Source organism: Phyllobates terribilis, unplaced genomic scaffold, assembly GCF_046119375.1.
Source record: "Phyllobates terribilis strain yellow unplaced genomic scaffold, ASM4611937v1 Scaffold_5__5_contigs__length_657084704, whole genome shotgun sequence".
Taxonomy (NCBI): Eukaryota; Metazoa; Chordata; class Amphibia; order Anura; family Dendrobatidae; genus Phyllobates; species Phyllobates terribilis.
Genome location: NW_027362765.1, coordinates 269,600,598 through 269,622,737, shown reverse-complemented (window position 1 = coordinate 269,622,737; position 22,140 = coordinate 269,600,598). Strand labels below are relative to the sequence as shown.

The 22,140-nt window shown below is 39.3% G+C and overlaps 1 protein-coding gene across 2 annotated transcripts in view; it reads left to right on the top strand.

Annotated features, from left to right (window-relative positions):
- The window catches only part of HLF (HLF transcription factor, PAR bZIP family member), a 40,007-nt gene extending 21,582 nt beyond the window's left edge, over positions 1–18,425 (top strand). The window contains exons 3-4 of one of the 2 annotated variants that reach the window (XM_073684141.1): positions 11,952–12,172; positions 14,652–18,425. In XM_073684141.1, the coding sequence (XP_073540242.1) occupies positions 11,952–12,172; positions 14,652–14,867 (437 nt within the window). In that variant the 3' untranslated portion in view covers positions 14,868–18,425. Of the gene's footprint in view, positions 1–11,951; positions 12,173–14,648 lie in introns of both variants that reach the window. The other variant, XM_073684140.1, reaches the window with a different exon arrangement.
- Positions 18,426–22,140: the final 3,715 nt, after the last annotated feature.

Here is a 22,140-nt window from a genome sequence, read left to right as displayed (position 1 = left end):
ATCATACTCACCTTCTCTCTCCTCCAGCGCTGTCCCGCTCTGCTGCCGACACTCTCACTGTGTGAGCCGCGCATGGCAGGGTGCGCATGGCATCCCTGCCATCCGTTCTCACACAGGAAAGTGCTGTGCCGGAATAGTCACTGCTCCCCACGCCGGGACTGTGTGCTTGGGGAGCAGTGACCAGTCAGTCCCTTCAACAGCCGTCACACTGTACCATAGCGCGGCTCCTGCTGCCGCTCTGCGGTCAGTGTGCCCGCTATTAAAGACCATGGATATTCACTATAACCCATGGGAATGAGTTGTAGGGAATATTCATGAGCTTTAATAGCGGGCACACTGACCGCAGAACAACAACCAATATATAAATCCAAAAAAGAAGTCAATTGTATTCAATAAAAAAGACCTTTATTATGACAAATAGGGTACATGGTGGTTAAGAGAAAGAGCACACACGCGGTGATACTACAGTATATTACAATTAAAAAGTATTAATTATTATATGTAGAAAAGACACCAGAGCTAAATGGCAGTAACTCAACTCTAATTATAAATTCAATATAAATGCCAATATTACGTCCAAACTGCTACAGTAGCAAGGTATCAATCCCAGGTGATAACAACTTATAGCCAAATATAGGCGTAACCAAGGACACAACTAGCAGTATATGCCCCTATCGAGGGATAAGTTCTATTTAAATTAATTTATAGCTATTGGTGAGTTGCACTACATGCTTGCCATATCCATATATGTGTCATTATATAGTGCTCTAATGGTTCGTACCTGATTTCTGAGACATACACGTTTTGTAGTGGCTCTGGGCTCAATGGTCCTACTGCTGATGTGGCGCTCACCCCGACGCGCGTTTCGGTGCGTCCTTCATCAGGAGCGCTGCGGCTACAGTGTGAAGGCTATTAAGGAAAATGAATATTCATTGATCTCCACACCCATGGGCGTGGGGAGCAGGGAATATTCATTTTCTTTAGTAGCGGGTACAGCGTAGGCTGCAGCAAGCGGCTGATGCATTTTGTGCCCCGCTGATCCCCCACTGCTGCTCCCCCACACCCTCACCACACACAGCCACAGTATATAGTATTCGGACTATAAGATGCACCCCCCTTTTTCCTCCAAAATTTTGGAGGAAAAAAGTGCGTCTTATCTTAAAAATACGGCAATGCATAATTGTAGATTATTTTGTTATTTTCAGTACCTCATATAGTGGCCACATATTCAGCCATTAATTAATACATTAATACCGCTTATGATGCCAACAAGTTCTCCAAAACTCCCATTCTCGAATATAATCTGAAGAAGCTCCATAGCCTCTTTGTCGTAGTGCTCCAGTGTCAGAGGGTCTACAAAGAGGGCATTGAGATACATATCCTGCTATATATCCAGGAACCCACTAGGAACCACAAACTAGACTCTGTTATAGCCTGAGTTGAAACTCCAAGACAAGAGAATGTCAAAACTTCACTCCAGGAAATACTTTCTGGTTATTGAACAATTTTTAAATGTCTATAAATGGATAGGTATGCTACTTTATGCAAAATTAGAGTTTGTAGCAAAATGATTGACTGTGAACGATCTATCTGTCCAAAAACAGTAAAAAAATCCCTCTTAAACAAAAGCATTGTAAGAAACTTATGGAATTTATATGAAAATCAGTGCAAGAGGAGGGTGCTATTCTTAACAGCTCGGCTAATTATTTCTGTCATTTTCTAGCACAAGCAATGGAGAAATTCCTTTTTGTTAGCACTAGTTTTCATGACTGGGTGCATTACTTTAAGGTGGTTGTCTTAAGAACAGTGCATCCTGCTGACTTCTTTTTCTCCGGCAAGCATCATACTTGTAGCTTACAATCCTTATGATGTAAAAGATAACATGATTCATCAGACCAGGCCACTTTTTTCCATTGCCTTACGAATGCAATGCATGAAAAACTGTTTAAATATGCATTCAAATATTTTACTGCCATTAATTCTATATACAAAAATAGGAGCATTTCCATAATGGGTATATTCTCCATAGATGAGTATAATGTCCTTTAGCCATCTTTTCCATATATTCACGGATAATCCTTGAGTAAGAAATGCAAGCAAATTTGCCATGAATGCACACTATTTTTCGACTCCAATAATACCTTTCCATTTATTATTTTTGGACACTTTTTTTCCATTGTTCCATAATCCAGTTCTAATTTAATTTGCACAAAAATAGGAGCATTTTCATAATAGGTATATTCTCCATAGATGAGTATAATGTCCTTCAGTTTGCCATCTTTTTCCATATATTCATGGATAATCCTTGAGAGTAAGAAATGCAAGCAAATTTGCCATGAATGCATACTATTTTTCGACTCCAATGATACCTTTCCTTTTATTATTTTTGGACACTTTTTTGCCATTGCTCTGTAATCCAGTTCTAATGCCATATGCACACATTGAATATTTGCAGCGTATTTTTCTGCAGCAAAAATGAGAATGTTGGCAGAAAAAAGACACTGCATAAAATACATGTGTTTTTTACACTTTTTTTGTATGCGCTTTTATTTGGGCTTTTTTCTTGGTCATTTGAGTGAGTGAAAAATTGTGCAAAAAACGCTGAAAGAATTGACACCCTGCAGATTTGAAAAAAAACACTTTGGTGGTTTGAATGCACAAGGAAAAAATAAGCAGGGTGTGATTTCAGAAAGCTCATTCACTTTACTGGTGCTGTAAAATGCTGCATTTTAACTGCGGGAAAAATATGTGAAAAGTGCAGCATGTAAACAAGCCCTAATGGTTTTGCAGAGGTGGACAGAGCCTGGGCACTGTGATCAGTCTGCAGGTACGCCACCGCATAGGCAGCAAGCTGCAATGTACTGTGTGTTCTGACTCCTTTCTATCATAGCCAGCATTTAGTTTTTTAACACTTCGCTTGCCAGTAGGTTTTCTGTACGATCGGACTAGATGAGCTAGTCTTCGCTCTTAACAGACATCAATGAGCCTTTGGTGCCCAAAGTATTGTTGCAATTCACCAGTTGTCTTTCTTACGGCAGGTACTAACCACTGCATATCATACCACAAGACCTTCTGTTTTACCAATGCTTTGACCTAGCCATCCACAAATTGGTCTATGCCACTCAGTCCTTACACTTGCCCTTCTTTCTCTGTTTCATTCACATCAATATGAGGAACTGACTGTCCTCTTGCTGCCGAATATTTCCTACTCCTGGACTGTTGCCATTGTCACAAGATTATCATTGTTTTACAAGTATTCTTGTGGCTAAACAGTGAATCTAGCTGTTTCTTCAATAGCCTGTTATATTGAAGGTCATCTTCAAAATCACTTCTATTTTCAGACATCTTTGTGACTGTGTAATTTTTTTCCATACCTCCTGTACAAAAAAAAAAAACTATGTTTCATAACGAGCTGTTTTTGAACAGACTTAGCCCAAATTTTTCAGCTTAACGGATCAGGCTTTCTAAAATGCTCCTGAGTGGCATTTTCTGGAATTTATTGAAGTAAATGGAGCTTACTCTGACCTACATCTTAGCACATAGAATAACTCTACACTGCTATATTTGCTACGTGACATCCTACCTCAGTTGTAGACACAAAAAGTTTAAGCTTCACTACGTTCTCCATCTTTAATCTATTTTGCAGTTTTATATCTACAGCTAAATCAACAAAAATAGACCTGAGTCAGGATGCAAGGGGAAAAAAATAAATTGGATGCCTACTAGTGATGATCGAGTACATACTCGATCAACATTAATGCCTTCCCCCAGAAAAGTGGCCATAGAGGGTTATGCTAGTTCTATGGGACAAGTGCTAGGTATCAGTTCTGGGTTTCCAGATGTCATTGTGATAGTGTGCCTTTTAAAGGAAGCAGGATAGAGGAAGAGAAATGGAATCATGGAAGAAGTGTGCGGGGTTGAGATGGACACAAATACCTGTAGGTTATATTGAACTCTGCAGATTTTTCAATCCAATTTGCAGGTGGAATTTTCGGTGTATTACTATTTTTTAAGTCAACTGGATGAGATATCGTACAAAAAATGATCCATGCGTTGCTGAAAAAATCTACAGTAGAAACCGAGCTGCTGCACGGATTTAAATCCTCAGCTCGTCAGTTTATGCTGTGAATTTTAACCTTTGCATTGCATATCAAAGAAATCCACAGCACATTTACATCAAAATTCACGAAAAATCCACATGCGACCTGTGAGGATTTTGTCATGAGTTTTGATGTGGATTTGCTGTACATGTGTGTGAAATTCACTGCACAAATTTGCACAGGATTGAGGAAGAGAAAGGAATCATAGGAGAAATGTGTGGTGGTGAGATGGACACAAAAACCTATAGAGTATGTTGAAACCTGCAGATTTTCAAACAAAATGTGCAGCAGAAAATATAATTGTATTATTATTTTTTTGTCAAATGAATGAGATAATGTACGAAAAATTATCCATGCAATGCGTAAAAAATATACAGTAGAAACCGAGCTGCTGCGCGGATTTTAAATCTTCAGCTCGTCAGTTTATGCAGTGAATTTTACCCTTTGCAACGCATTTCAAAGAAATCTACGGCAAATTTACATCAAAATCCATGTCAAATTTACATCTGACCCGTGAAGATTTTGTCATGAATTCTGATGTGGATTGCTGTTCCTTTTGCTTGAAATTCACTGCACAAATTTGTACTTGTGATGGTAGCCCTAGAGTAATGTAAATTGGAAAATAAAAGATCTAGATGCAAAGTGGCCAAAATTATAAACTATTAGATGGCTGGAGTATAACTATAAAAGTTTTCTCTAAATATTAGGTAGATGCCTATCAGCATAAATACGAAAAAATGCACGATAGGCGTTCATTAAATCATTTGGGTGAGATCTGTGCAAGCAAATGAACCAGAATGCGCGATCCATGGAGGCTGATGATGCACCAGCTGCTATTTTCCATATGCCATGGAGGATGGATTTACATAGTGGAGGCCTACCTATTGCACTTGGTAATACGTGCTCTGGCTTATTTATGCTCTATGCACATGTCTAAAGTTTAATAGTCTTTACACGTGCCAAGATCTCTGACAAAATACAATACAAGTGTATTTATTGTACTGGTGCCTCACCAAGCAATCTACAGTAGGTACTGTAAGTGGGCGGCCTTCTCTCCTTTTCCAGCAGAATCCTGGTATCTCGCCATCAGCGTTGTACAGTCTGGTAGCCATTTACTGAGTATAAACAGTACAATCTGTTTCCTAAATATAGCATCCTCAAGCATTGCGAGTATCATAGGAAATAAAACCTGGGATATAGTCACCCGCTTGTTTTACTAATAGTTGGCGCACACTTTGTAACCATGACATCACTGCATTCTACCTGGATTATGATGAATAGATACCACCAATCTGGCTCACGTGCGGAGGGGGCAAGAACAGAAATACATAGGAAATAACAAAGAGATGTACACTAGACAGGTGCTACCGGACCAAGCATCAGCCACATCATGGTGTTGTCTTTCATAGGAAGAAGCTTACATTGGGATATTCTGTGCTGTACCTGCGGTTTACTGGCATTAGTAAGCCGAGATGAATATCCAGAACCAGGTGGCCATTGTTTGCACTTGGCACCTACAGGTTTTGGTGGTTTGTCTACTGACTCTGGAAAGCTCTTTACCCAGCTTATCGAACACTCTGTCTAAAATCTACAACGATCCATCTCTACCTCCAAGACAGGATAAACAAAGAAGTTTTAAGGATCAACCAACCTATCTCTAAGGGACTGTGATGGTGGCAAACACCAGAACTTAAAGGGTTTGTTCAGGTTCTTCACAAAAGTCTGTAGTCACTCTATGTCTGATTTTTTTCACGGACTCATAGACTTGTATAGTCGATTTTGATCAGAAACTCGGCATCAAAATTGGACATGTCATATTTTCCACGGACCGCTCAATCCGAGAAAAAAAAATCGGACATGTGAACAGCCCCATAGAATATCATAGTTAAGAGAGCTATCCATGAAAAAAACGGATAGCCCTCGTATGAAAAAAACCGACATCGGAATGAACCCTCAGACGTCTTTTACATGCGTGTGAGCCCAACTGGTTTTCCAAGAGGAAGATCCTTTAGGAAACGCCGACATTTTCTTTTTTCCTGAAGCATCTTTTTTTGCGTTTTATTTTTGTTGTTTCTTGACCTCATTATAATCATTTCTGACAGTCTGCATTTTTTTGGGGCCATCTTTAGAGCGGAAAAATGGCTGAATAATAGACGTCACTTCTTTTAACCGCTTTAGGAATGGGAAGTGGTTAAAAGTTGCTTAAAAGACTGAACATATGCAATTTTGAGTGCCGCATTGCCTATTATACATATGCACAGAAAGCAAGATCTAAATAGAAATGCCGCTGCTTGTTCTTTTAAGCGTTTTCCGGGAGCATTTTCAGGCAGGTATCAGCGTGGACCTGCCTGAAGAAGACATCTTCTGCGCATACTCAACTGCTGAATCACTGACCAAACACTGATGAAGATGGGATCAAAGACACTGATGAAACTCGGACCACATTTTTTGCATGTGAGAAAAATCACTGATGTCTGAATGATGTCTTAGATTGTGTTGTCTTCACAGTCATTCTTACTCCTATTGCATTGGAAGCACAATTGGTACAGTGGAAATGGACGCCAATTACCTGGGACATAACTTGGACATGCGACCCGCTGATCTCACTGCTAGGTGGCATCTCCCTGTGTGTGCCCTCTCGATAAGCCTGGTCTAATCTGCCACCTGTCTGACTTTTCCTATGTGCTGTGCAGCCCCTGTTCCTGCATGTACTGCAAAGACTTAACATTAGAGAGGATTACAGAGTAAAATTAGGATTGTGAACTGCTTTTAGCAGCTCCACCCCGAATGACTGGATCCTGCAAATAAGACTTGAACAAGTTTACACCATACTGAGATTCCCAGCTATACCTAGAAATGTGGATTTATAGACAATTTATAATATATTTCAGTATATTATAAAATAAGTGCCTAATGAATAGATGTATTTCACATAGGCCCATTTATCTGTAAACTAGCTTCATCGTCATTATAGCTCTGACCGGCGTTTTCATTCAACTTTCCCAGGCTACAGATGTGTAATATTGTAATATCCTTCCTTGATAGTTTTTCCTTTTTATAAGCTATCTTTTGGGGTCCAGCTATCGGGACCATTACTGATCTTTATGCTATGTTCACACAAAGGGTTTTGATGAGTTTTTTTTTGGGGGGGGGGTGCTCTAAACACCGTTTAAAAGGTTTCTTCAAAATGTTTCAAATCATTTTTGCTATCTCCTATTAATTTCACTGTTTTAGCATTTATTTTTTTCCCTTTTCTGGGTTCTCAAAAAACACCTTGTTGGAACAAAAAAATGTGCATGACACTTCTTCAAGGAAGATTCCTCCAGGAATCCGCTCCAAAATTAACACATCAAGTCAAAAGGCTGCACAAAATGATACATGGGAAAAAAATGCCAAAAAAAACACGTCAAAACCGCTTCAAATATGAAACAAAAATGGAGAGTTTCTTTTTGAAAAACTAGTCATTTTTGAATAATGCTCTCTGAACATAGCCTTAGAATAAATAGTTGGACCGTTGGACCTTGGGAGGGTGATTAAAGACAGTTTGTTTTTTTATGGGGAACTCATCGGAAAATCTTTTCTGAAAGAGGACGACTCCTTAAAGGAAAAGTGGGTGATAGCCCCCAGGGGCCTGTAATGGCTTTCACTTAAACAAATACAACATGGAAATGGCCCATTGAGGTATATTTATCAGTGACTTTACCGCACCAGTTGTACCTGGCTTTCTTGAACTTTGTGATATCTGACGAAGAACCATCATAACCAATGTCATCATGGGGATATACAGTACAGACCAAAAGTTTGGACACACCTTCTCATTTAAAGATTTTTCTGTATTTTCATGACTATGGAAATTGTTCATTCACTCTGAAGGCATCAAAACTATGAATTAACACATGTGGAATTATATCTGAGCTGGACCGCAGAGTGAAGGCAAAAGGGCCAACAAGTGCTAAGCATCTCTGGGAACTCCTTCAAGATTGTTTGAAGACCATTTCTGGTGACTACCTCTTGAAGCTCATCAAGAGAATGCCAAGAGTGTGCAAAGCAGTCATCAAAGCAAAAGGTGGCTACTTTGAAGAACCTAGAATATAAGACATATTTTCAGTTGTTTCACACTTTTTTGTTAAGTATATAATTCCACATGTGTTAATTCAGAGTTTTGATGCCTTCAGTGTGAATGTACAATTTTCATAGTCATGAAAATACAGAAAAATCTTTAAATGAGAAGGTGTGTCCAAACTTTTGGTCTGTACTGTATGTATATGGCTTTTATATATAGGGCATGTTATTTCAGTCAAAATCTAAAATGAACTACGGTTTATCTCTGGTAAATATAATAGGACCGGCCTAATCAACCGGCTGCTGGCTGTCCACTGATGATGAAAGTAGTAGTCCCACATGCCCAGCGGGTCATATTATAGCAGGAAATAATTCAGCTTCTATTTGCACCAAGGGCCAGAAGCCAAGGCTTACTTAAAGGGAGCCTGTCAAATTGAAAATGGCATCTGATCTGTAGGCCGGATGTTATTGAGCAGGAGCTGATCAAATTTATATACATTTTTGTGGGAAAAGATTTAGTATAAATTGTATTTTATTCCCTGAAATCCCTGGTGTCTGTATACAGAGGAGTCCAGTGGGTGGTCCTACTCAGTGATTGACAGTCCTCCATGTATGACTATGCAGAGCTATCTGTCAATCACTATTAGGACCGCCCACTGGACTCCTATGTATACAGACAAATTACAAGTTATACTGAATCTTTTCCCACAAATACATACATTGTTCTGCTCAGCTTCTCCTTCTCTATAACGTGCTGCCACAGATCGGACCCCATGTACAACGTGACCGTTTCCCTTTACCCATACAATGATAATATGTTGAACTGACGATTTTTCTTACACAGTCCAGAGGACATGGTGATTTTTGTATTTTATAGTGGTGTTAGGGTATGTACCCTAACTACCAGTATAGCAATATTGCGGTGTGGAAGAGGTTAAACTAGGATTAAATAAAATGTATCCAATCTCTGAAGAGATCATGTGATTTTATCAAAGCTATTTCTGTCACTGGCAAATTTCAGAGTCACGCCAATCAAGCACTTGGACGACTCCTTAATCAGGCTGCTTTCTCTACCCTTTCGGTTTGATTGCTGCCTCCAGAATAAAGGGTTTTTAATCAGGATTTTCAGCTGTTTAATGACAGTTCTGCTCATTGATGTGGCTGAGCAGTAAACTAACTGACTGCTGTCCTCTAGTGGCAGACACTGGTATTGTTTGCTGGTGATGTAAAGAAAATATCTGATGTTTCAGTATATTTTGGAATAAGGAAGAGACAAAATAATTAAAAGTGATTATTTAGATTTCTTCTATGGTAAATTTTAGCAATAGTGATAAATAGTGATACTTACTATATTATAAGGGAACATACCAGATTTGATGTGGATGGGGCTTGTACATATCAGTGTGCTTGCCACCAAAATAACTCCATTTAGATGAATGGGACTGATCTTTAGCCACAACATGTGACTATCTGCATGGCAACTGTATGTTCTCCCCGTGTTTACCTGGGTTTCCAACCACATTCCAAAGACATATTGATAGGGAATTTAGATTGTGAGCCCCAATGGGGACAGTGATGACGTCTGTGAAGGGGTATGATGGCGTCATATAAATAAAATACATCAATATGCAGCCGTGCCTCAGTCTGGAGTTTCATCAGTTTGCTAATGGCCATGTCACATCTATAGTCAGATCACCGTGAGTTTACTTTTGTATTCTGTTTTATTTTACATGAATATGTTCAGAACAGTAGGTCATAGAAGGCTGCAACCCGGTCTCAAATCATTAGAAGCACCTGATTTGCCTGTGTACCAAATCTGGTGCTAATTAGACCAGTCGTTTGGCCATGCATAAAAAACTGACAAATTAAACCATATATATGACATGTATAGATATGGGTTTAATGATAGTACGTTCTTTTTTCATAAATATATTTTTTATATAGATACGCGTATATATATTATATACATATGTATATATGCGCATTTGTGTGTAAGCTGTAAGGCGGCGGTGTTCACACCGTGCAGTAACTGAGGCAGTGACCCAAGCAAGTCCAAAATAAACAGCTTTTATTCAGCAACTCACGGGTAAAACAGAAAGTCCTCCGGTTCGCAGCCGGGTTAACATGAGTCCATAACAACGGTTGCCATGGACAACGGCCACGCCGGGCCGCTCAGAGCCTGACTGGTGCAGAGCCTTCCCAGGCATGGGTTCAGCTACTCACAGGTCCGCTGAGCTTTCCTGCTATCCTCCTAGCAGGTTCCAACATAGAACAACACTAACCCTTAATGCAGGGTTTTAAAGGACCTGTGGCAAGAGCCACTGGAAAACCCGGGTTGGAGGGAGGAGGCCGCCCCACCTCCTTCCTGTAGCCTCCTCCAAGAAATGAAGGCCCTGCCAGGTTTTACTAATCTGCCTTAGCCAGATAGCCTGACCAGGTCAATGCTCACCTTCATTCCTGCATTGCAGCCGCAGCTGTGTGTGACTGCAATGCACTCCAATGGATTTAATAGGTCTCTGTACACATCCTGGGGGATATATAACGTCCCTCATATGTGATCCCAGTCACTACCTCACAATATATATATATATATATAATATATAATATACACAACTATATATATAATATACACAACTGCTTAAATATATATACAGTATATATATGTGTGTATACATACATACACACAAACATACCATATACATTCATATATGTAATTTGTATTATGTGTAATATATATAGTGTGTTACAGAATTGTATACCTTACGCAGCGCCTCCACAGGGAATAAGAGGCATCACACTGTTAGTATTGCAGTAAGACAATGTGAGAGCCCATACACACATACGCTAAACAGCAGCTCCTGCACAGTAACAACTGGATCCTTTTTGCGGTTCTGTTCCAGGAATTTGCTGTACATTTCTCAGTCAAAGGCCACGTTCACACCTTCAGTGCTTGGTCAGTATTTTACCTCAGTATTGTAAGCCAAAACCATTGTTCCTCTCCTGATTTTGGCTTCCAAATACTGATGTAAAATACTGAGCAAATACTGAACGTGTGAATGTGGCCAAAAAGTGTGAATTTATCCAAAGACTGTGAGATTGATAAGCTTTTTTTCTTCTTGCAATAGATGCTAAATGTAATTAGAAGGTTTTTTTGCAGCCATGGAATTTAAGTTTTGCTAGTTAATGAGGAAATAAAGCAAAATAAGTTTTGCATGGAGATGTGAGCTGGGCATATGCTGAGAATGGAGAACGTCCCATAGTAATAAGGTAGAAAATAGAACAGCAGCCTGGCTAAGTGTACTGTAAAGATGTGCGGAGCACTTTGAGAAACGGGCAAGAAAAAGCCCTTTGTGTTATTCATATTGTCTAGGCTGTTCAGTTTATGGAGGACTCCAAAGAGGCCATTATCCTCTTCCTATATTTGTCACTGGAAGTGCTGCTTTTTTCCCTGTAAATAACAAATCTGTTTATTATGTGTGCACCATTTCCAAGTCATGACGTGCTTGTTGTTTTTGTCTTCCTATGTATTCATTGATTCAACTTCTGATAGATCATGGTACTTTTATTTGTCACTTAACAACAAAAAACCCTCTGTTCCTATATATGAAGTTAGGGGCATAAAGTCCATAACCCTGAAAACATATATCTGTGAAATGGCTTTAGTATAGGCCAATAAGAATAGTTACGTATAATATGTGGAAATCTACTGTACTCTGGAATTACAGTTCTTTTCTCATCTAGAATAATCTAGCCTAGTCTAATATTCTTTAATTGGGTAATATCTTTCAGGTCAGATTTTGCCAGGAAACCGCAACACTCCAAGTCCAATAGATCCAGAAACTATCCAAGTGGCCGTAGGATATGAACCAGACCCAGCAGATCTTGCCCTGTCTAGTATCCCAGGTCAAGAGATGTTTGACCCCAGGAAACGCAAGTTTTCCGAAGAAGAATTAAAGCCACAGCCAATGATTAAGAAGGCCCGCAAAATCTTCATACCAGAAGATCTGAAGGTAAGTTGGAAACGGTGTACAAGATGTTCTTGCTGGTCTAGAGCTGCATTCAGATGACTATATTGAAGCTCTGTTTCAAAGCCAATGTTTGGTCTCAAGAATGGGATTGAGACCCGACAGGACAAGGCAAAGCTCCTTATCCAAACACAATTTAAGACATGTTACCCTGCTTATTTCTAATCCTATTCTTGACACTTGATACCTGTAAGGAGCCACATTACTGAGAACTGAATAATTCTTTTAGTCTTAAGGAGAATTTCTTTTTGCACCAAAATTACAAAAAATGTGAAGCCAGACAGCGCAAGATCATGTTCTTCTAATTTTATCATATTTTCCTATTTCACAAAACTCTACAGAGTTGTACAATGTGCCTAGTGATGTTCAATGTAGCTGAGGACTGAACATGTGAGTGTATAAATATACATGTACTGAAAGATTCGCTCTAAGACGAGCATTTCTGGAGGGAATGAATATTTGGCAGGTGGCACATGTGTGGTAGGAGAATACTAAGTGTGATTGTTCATGCTGGTGCCTTTGAATTATTCTCTTCATTATTCCTAGGAGATATTAATAGTCAGAGACAGTACAAATCTCTATGGAGACACAAAGGAACGTTGTCCATGAGTACTGTATGTCATCCGAAACTTTAGTGATATTGTTTTTTGGTCATGCCCAGTTTTTAAGGTGATCATAGACTTGACCATGCTTATTCAAATATTCTGCCTAGCATATTTCTAATATGCATCGTAATTAGTGAAGATGACTTGTGACCAAGGATTATATCTTAGAAGGTCCTGTAGATATTCTGACTATTTGAATTGTCACCATATATATACGTTAGAATCACTGATTTGTATAGTAGATGGAAGCTAAATCTTAGGTAAGACTACTTTTGTTTAGACATGTGTAAACTTGGGATTGTCTCTTTAAAGGGAAACTGACAGGAGGATTTCACCCCCAAAACTATTTCTGTGTGCATGTAACTCAAAGACAAGTCCAGCAATACCTTTACATGGCCAGTCCATTCCTCCGTTACTGAGAAATCAGTGCTTTAATTGATATGCAGATGAGGCTGAGGGCTATTGCAGAGTTGAAGCCTCTGTCACTCCAGCTCTATTCCCTATCCAGTTCAAAATCCTCCTGCTTGACTGACAGCCTCTATGATGTATGACTTTAGGTAAAGAAGCAATCAGTCGAGCAGGAGGACTTGGCACTGGACAGGGAATTGAGCTGGAGTGACAGAGGCTGCAGATCTACAGGTAGCTCTTAAGCCTCATTTGCATATCAATTTAAATGCTAATTTCTCAGTAATGTAGTAACCTACTGTCCTTGTAAAGGTATTGCTGTACTTGTCTTTGAAACACCTACATGTGTATATAAATAGTTTACGTGTGAAATCCTGCTGACAGATTCCCTTTCAAGGGAACTGGTCACACCATACATGTAGCCTGATCTGTGGACAGCACAATGTAGAGGAGAAGCTGAGCAGAATGAAATATAGGTTTGTTAGAAAATATTCAGTATAACGTGTATTTTATTCATTGAAATCCCTGGTGTTTCTAGATTCCAGTTGGTGGTCCTACTAGTGATTGTACAGGGAAGATCAATCGCTGTCAATCACTAGTAGGACCACCAAATGGACTCATGTATACAGCCACCAGGGATTTCAATGCATAAAATACAAGTTATACAGAAACGTTTCCCACAACAAGGTATATGATTCTGCTCAGAACATCCTGCCTGAAGATCAGATACCGTTTTCAACATGACCAGTTACCTTTAATGACAAACTGTATCCCAGGATGGTTCACAGCTTAGCCGCTAATCCTCACACGTGAACGGGACATGCCCGGAAATCTATCTTGATATAGTCTTCAACTTTTAGTTTGCACGTGAAACCTGAATCCTTTGGAAGAAAAACAATTCCTGTGCTGCAATAGCGGAAAGACAAGCTAATTAAGATGATTTTATCGCTTAGCACCAGTGAGCCAGCAAAGTGTCCCTGCCTGTGTAACAAAGAGCCTCCGTTTTGCTTTAATCACATCGCTTGCTGTGGTCACTTGGAATATTTAATCCAGGCTCACTGATTCTAGGGACGGGGTAAGGAGATTAACCCAGTCAGTTGCCTCTAGAGAGCACGTGATCTTATCTTACCATCCTTGGATGCAGTGGGACTGGATTAAAAGATTTCATTTTGCAATTTGTTAATATGAGGATGGGCATGGCTCAGGTGACTGCATGATTAATTGCTAGGAAGTAACTAGAAATAGTGATCAGGGAAAGTATACCCTGAGATAGGACAAGTCGCTGCCCCTTTTTATCAGCTTCTGATAACTCTGCTTTTTATTACTCTGCTTTTGATTTAGCGGAATAAAATCTAGATGTGGTAGAGTTCTCCTACTCCATGTTGCCTGTCACTTCCCTTTTCCGTGGTTCCAAAGTCTAACATGTTCCATTTTGTCTTTGAACAAATGAGCAGGATGAAAAATACTGGGCAAGGCGCAAAAAGAACAATATGGCTGCCAAGAGATCAAGAGATGCACGAAGGCTCAAAGAGAACCAGATTGCCATCCGGGCTTCATTCCTCGAGAAGGAGAATTCTGCCCTACGGCTGGAGGTTGCTGACCTCCGGAAAGAGCTTGGCAAATGCAAAAACATTTTGGCAAAGTATGAAGCCCGTCATGGGCCTGTGTAAGATTCAGACTGGCTATGGAGACACATGGACACATTCATTTCTGCCGAGTAGCACTAAACACATACCAACCTACTTCTGTCATCAGCACTTTACTGGAAGAAGAAAAAAAACTTGCAATGTCTCTTTTTTTTTTTTACCATTATTATTTTTTTTTTATTTCTATTTGTTGATCTTAGCACTTTCCATACTGTAAAGCGCTTTATTAAAGGGTACGGCTTTCCTTGACTATGTCAAAACCTGCTGTAGCACATTTTTCCTGTACCCTCGGCATCTGCTCTGGATTCAGACTGCGGTGGCACCCAGGGAGCACAAAGAACCTTCTCTCAGCGTCAGGAGTCACATAGACTACTACACAAGACTTTCCCCATCCTAAATTTTTTTTTCTCTGTAAAATAGATTTCCTTGCCATAATCCTCCGATGTCTTTAAGTCGGCAACTCATCTGTATATATGTGTGAATTTACTAAAAGTATTGTTTTCCTTTCCTTTGTTCATTACTATTGTTAAATATTAATATTCACCATAACATTTATTTCCTGTGTTTTACTTTTATATCCCATTTGCCCTTTTGGTCCAACTAAAAGAAGCCATTAGGACTCATAAGAGCTTCTGATCATTTTTACATTTTCCTTATGCCTAAAGCAATAATCTTAGCCACACAAATCTCCACTTGCATAAAGAATACAGGCTCGACATATAGAGTTTTTATGTAGCTATATCTAGTTTACTATCTTCTCTATTCCTTATGTATAAATTATCTCACGGTGCTTTAAAATACTAAAAAGGCAATTTGGACTTAACAGAATTCTCGGTTTTTCAAGTTCTTACCAACATTCTATTAAAAAGGTTATCTGATTTTTCCGATCTCTTTTTGTAAAAAGGACCCCCCCCCCCAATTAATCTAATGATAAGTTACTGGATCAACCAGTGACCAGCAAGTGTTTCATTTCCCTGCAGCACTCCCACAGGCACAATGAAGAATTACAATGTGCCCACTTAAACATGTAAAGCTAGATTCACATTGTAGTTTTTTATCTTTTACTTCATGTTCGCAGTAAAAAGTTTGCGAATATATGTTAAACAAAGGCTCTTGGCTGATGGTTAGGACCATGCTCCCACGAAATGCTGCATTTTCCTGTTGCGTTTTTGTGTCTGCACCAATATCCACAATAGCAATCTGCGGGGAATACTGTGTTTTTACTGTTTCTTTCTATATGTTTTCCCTTTTTTTGCTGCATATTTGGTGCAGGTTTGGCACATTATTTTTAATGCAAAAACACTAGGATTTTACACTTAGAAACACGCACCAAAAATTCACAGCTTAACATTATATCTAATCGCACTGTCGACATGAGTTGTCATGAAATTAGATGCACTTTGCTTTTACTGTTAAACGCAGCAGATTTTCTGTGCAAAAAATATAAAATGCAACAGAAAAATGCAGTTTTTATACTACGTGGAAATATGTCGTAGGTATGACATCTGTCACCTGTGGACTAGTATGGTATAAATATGATGTGATATTTTTCATAACATACCTGTTACAAGGACAAAATTATAGCCTAAAAATTATGGGTGCGTCCATTTTCCATGTCACTCAATCATTGGCTGTAATGACATCTAGCTCTTCATAAGCTCATGAATAGGGATGAGTGGACCCATGGAAGTTCTGGTTCTGGTACCCTACCCATATTTATTTCCAAAGTTCAGATCTTGTACCAGAACTTTATCAAAACCCGAACCACAACAATGAGGGCCCAAATTTTTCAGCTGGAAAATTCTCTCTCTCCCTGACTACCCCCGGAACTCTGAACATTGCAACGGACTTCCGGGAGAAGTCTGTGCTCGCCATTTAGCACCAGACACTAAGCCCAGGTTTGCACATCTCTACTCATGAATTATCCATTAAATCGATTCTCATAGATTTTCATATAAAAAATGTATACAGTACATTTAACATATATGCTTTTTTACTTGCTCCACCAGATGGAAAAGCTCAGTCTCTATTTGGCCTCCCGTTTGGCAATGGAAAAGTTTAGGGTTTACTTTGAGATCTTTCACGGGGTGCAGGCTAATCAGAGGGGAAATCGTAATGCACATAGCTGTGCGTCTAATTCCTATTAGACATACAGCTATGTGCATTATGATTTCCCCTCTGATTAGCCACCAGGCGGAGCCACCATGTCCAAGAGGACATGGTGGCTCAGCCTTGTGACCAATTAGAATATGTTTTATAAGATAAACAACCCCTTTAAGTTCTGCCTCCTTAGTATTTACCAATCTGGATCTTTTTTTTAACTCCATCTAATAGACTTTACAATCTACCGGAATAAAGTCTACATTATCTGGTTGGACACAGTGGACTCTATTCCTCTTGAGTATAGAATTTCAAGATTTCTAAGTCAATGATGTTTTAGTAGACCAAAAGTTTTGAACCCGGGGTGCATTATTGTCTTTGGGGGTCAACTTTAAATTTAAGCTCTTTTGCCAGCATCTAGCTGTCACATAAATGTCATTGATTTAATATATTCCGCAATATCCTCGTATTAAATATGTTTAAGGAATCGGTTACAACTATAAACAATCTTCACTTTCCACCTTCCACGTAGCCTTTTTCGTATTGCATTTCACAATTATTGTTTGTACAGTTTTCACTTTTGTAAGAAACTCTGTGATTTTAGCGTTTTAAGATTCTTTGTATTTTTTTGTGATGTCATTTTAAATCTGGTAGCTGTGAAATGAATATGACTTGCAGAAGCTTATTTTTTTATGTATATGAAAAGAAAAGCAAACTTGTGCCCTGTGTATGGTGAACTTTTGTTTTACGATGAAGTTTAGTGTTTGATATATTTCATTATAATAATATTATGGTAATATAATAATACTCCCTTTACAGACATGATCATTTTACACTTGGGTTTGGAAGATTGATTGGGTTTACATAATGGGGGTCCATCCAAGTTGCTAGAAATAGATTTTTTTTTAGCCCTTTGATAGGAACCTTCTTCATAGGAGGTGTTAATTTCTCCATAAAAACAAAGAAAAGAAAAACTATCCTAAGGCTGATGTCACCCTCCTCTTCTATAAGGGACATGCATGAGGGGCGAACAAGTGCCAAACCCTTTTGTCCTAAGACAAGGTGGGTCCTGGTGCCAAGAACCTGTACCAGTAAAATGACCCTGTTATGGGGTCCCTTCTCCTTTATTTATCGCCCGGACTATGAATTTTCCATAAAGTTGTCATCAGAGACAACACAATGGAGGAAGTATTCTTAATTCTGTTTAGTTACACTGTATATGTACGTAAGGCCTTAGTTTGCTTTTCTAAAAGAATGAATGTACTGTAAAAGAGGCATGTAATATAAGGAAGGTCATGGTGTTGTCTTATACTGTGGGTTATCAAAATAATTTGGTGTTTTTCAACAGACCTTTGTAAGATTTATATTATTCAAATGTACAGATTAAAGTTATTATGTTTTGAAGTATTTTGCACAATGACTTCTACATGTGTGTTTAAAAAACATCTTCTACACAGGAGAAAAATTATAATAAAAATACAGAAGAGATATGAAGCCTGAGTTTATTACTAGTCCTTATGTTGTACTTGAGCATGATGTGGCCTCAAATCCTGGTGGTCCTATTATGCTCATGTGAAAATACTGTAGCCCTAAATTTAAAGGGGTTGTCCATGGGTAGTGCAACTCATCCATAATCATCAATTTTAAGGTAATAATAGTTAAATCTCATAATTTCATAAAGTTATAACTTCAGGGATCTTTAGAATGTTAAGGATAGAAGAAAGAAATGTGATTTTAGACAGAGGGAGCACTGAGCTAGTATGGAATATTGTTTAGTCATATTGACAATGATGATTATGTACATAGGTTTTGGGTGATAATTGGATAATTGTAATATGTACAGTAACATCACTGGTGTTATTTTTACTATAGATATGGAAAAAATGCTGCAAAGTAAGGATTTTTCCAAAAACAGAACTATTAGTACTTTAGTTTTATCAATTAAATCCAAAATCCAAAGTGAATGAACAAAACAGAAATCTAAATCCAATGTACAGATCAGAGCTCTGTGGGGTCTTATCATCACTTTCAGGACTCCTTGTTCTTCTCCACACTGAAGATAGTTATTAATGACACTGGATGTATATTTGAAGGCATTGTTCTGCTGCAGAATAAACTTGGAGCCTATCAGATGCCCCTCTGATGGTATTACATGAAGGATAAGTATTTTACTGTATTTATCAGCATTGAGGACCCCGTTAATCTTGTTCAAATCCACAACTCCATTTACTAAACTACAGCTCCAAATTTGCAAGGAACCTACATCATGTTTCACGTTTGCCTGCAGACACTTATTATTGTACTGCTCTCTGGCCCCTTGGCGAACAAAACTGCCTACTGTTATAGCCAAATATTTCAGGTTTTCACTCCTCAGGCCAGAGCACATGCTGTCATTTTTCTGCACACAATTTCCTTTAGTTTCTTGCATAGTTAATTCGCTTTGCCATGTTTCCATGTTGAAGGTATCGCAATACCTGAAGACCACTTCTTGCGAGACTTCTCAGAACAGTAGATGGGTATAGGTCGGTCTCACTGGTTGTTGCCAGTTCTGGGCTAATTGTATTGCTTGACATCTTCCAGTTTCAAATGGAATTAATGATAATGTGTCTTCATTTGCTGTATTAGTTTCTTTGGCCAACCAATGTGTCTACGATCCTCAACATTGCCCATTTCTTGTGGCTTCTTCAAAAGTGCTTGAACAGCACATCTTGAAACCCCAGTCTGCTTGAAATTTTTTTGCCTGGGTGAGACCTTGATGATGCAATATAACTACCTTGTATTTTGTTTCTGTTCTCAGTCTTTTCATGGCGTATGACCTGTGACATGAAACGGTCTTCCAGAACCTCATCTTTACAGCAAAGTTTGGCTGTTCACCCATTTTCACTCCTAATCAGTTGTTTCAGTTAATGACTTTATTTCAACCTACATACAAATATGGTGATTATTATCACCTGTTTGATGTAATTGGTTACTCATACACCGGACTTTAATTTTACAAAATCCCTGTGCAAGTGTACCTAGAAGAACTGATGCTATTTTGAAGGTAAAGGGCGGTCACACCAAATATTGATTTGATTCAGATTTCTCTTTTGTTCAATTAGTTTTCATTTTGTTAATTGACAAAAATTAATTATTAATACTTATATTTTTTAAATAATTCTTGCTTTTCAGAATTTTTCCTCAACTCCCTCAAAACTTCACACATTACTGTGTATATGCATATGATTTTTTTTCATATGTACACTATAGAAATGTTCCATTCCTTCAAACCTTGTTTGTCTTTTGACATTGGAATACTAGTAGATTTAGCACCATCTTTCAGTGTGGGTGACTCAAACATCATGGCTCTATTTAAAGAATTATTTTTTTCTACAGTATAGGGCAGTGCTGGCGAACCTATGGCACGCGTGCCAGAGTGGGCACGCAGAGCCGTCCCTAAGGGCACACGCGCCATCGCCGCAGCAATAGTGCTCCTGGACCAGGACCTGGCCCGGCGGGTGAGTACTCGGAGCCCGCCGACACCAGTCCCCACTTCAGCTAGATGTGAATTCTCTGACACACATCTAGCTGAAGTGTATTGCAGCGCACGAGTTGCCAGGCCTGGGCACCGAAATACACGCTGTTGGCCAATCAGAGGCCAGCTGCTGAGGTCAGCGTACGAGCGACTGGGCGCATGGCAGTGACGTCATGTGCCCGGTCGCTAGGACGCTGGAGTCAGCTGCCGGCTACAGGAGAGGAAGGTGAGTAGGAGTGTTTGTTATTTATTTATTTATTTTTTATATGAACAGCGGTGCCAGCAGGATGGAATGGGGGGCAGCGGGGGGTGGACGACAGCAATATATACTGTACATGGAATGGGGGGCGGGAGGGGGGGAACAGCAATATATACATGGAATGGGGGCGGGAGGGGGGAACAGCAATATATACATGGAATGGGGGGGCAGCATATATATATATATATATATATATGGAATGGGGGAATGAGCATATATACATGGAATGGGAGGGAAAGAGCATATATACATGGAATGGGGGGGAAAGAGCATATATACATGGAATGGGGGGGAGAGAGCAAATATACATGGAATGGTGGAAAGAGCATATATACATGAAATGGGGGGAAAGAGCATATATACATGGAATGGGGGGAAACAAACATGTACATGGAATGGGGGGGCATATATACATGGAATGGGGGGGAGCAGCATATATACATGGAATGGGAGGGGAAAGAGCATATATACAAGGAATGGGGGGGAAAGAGCATTTATACATGGAATGGGGGGAAAGAGCATATATACATGGAATGGGGGGGAAACAAACATATGTACATGGAATGGGGGGCATATATACATGGAATGGGGGGGAAACAGCATATATACATGGAATGGGAGGGGAAAGAGCATATATACAAGGAATGGGGGGGAAAGAGCATATATACATGGAATGGGGGGGGAGAGCAAATATACATGGAATGGGGGAAAGAGCATATATACATGAAATGGGGGGAAACAGCATATATACATGGAATGGGGGGGAGGCAGCATATATACATGGAATGGGGGCGAACAGCATACAGTGGTGGCCAAAAGTATTGGCACCCCTGCAATTCTGTCAGATAATACTCACTTTCTTCCTGAAAATGATTGCAATCACAAATTCTTTGATATTATCTTCATTTAATTTGTCTTCAATGAAAAAACACAAAAAGAATTGTCCTAAAGCCAAATTGGATATAATTCCACACCAAACCTAAAAAAGGGGGTGGACAAAAGTATTGGCATTGTTTGAAAAATCATGTGATGCTTCTCTAATTCGTGTAATTAACAGCACCTGTAACTTACCTGTGGCACCTAAAAGGTGTTGACAATAACTAAATCACACTTGCAGCCAGTTAACATGGATTAAAATTGACTGAACCTCTGCCCTGTATCCTTGTGTGTACCACATTGAGCATGGAGAAAAGAAAGAAGCCCAAAGAACTGTTTGAGGACTTGAGAAACCAAATTGTGAGGAAGCATGAGCAATCTCAAGGCTACAAGTCCATCTCCAAAGACCTGAATGTTCCTGTGTCTTCCGTGCGCAGTGTCATCAAGAAGTTTAAAGCCCATGGCACTGTGGCTAACCTCCCTAGATGTGGACGGAAAAGAAAAATTGACGAGAGATTTCAACGCAAGATTGCGGATGGTGGATAAAG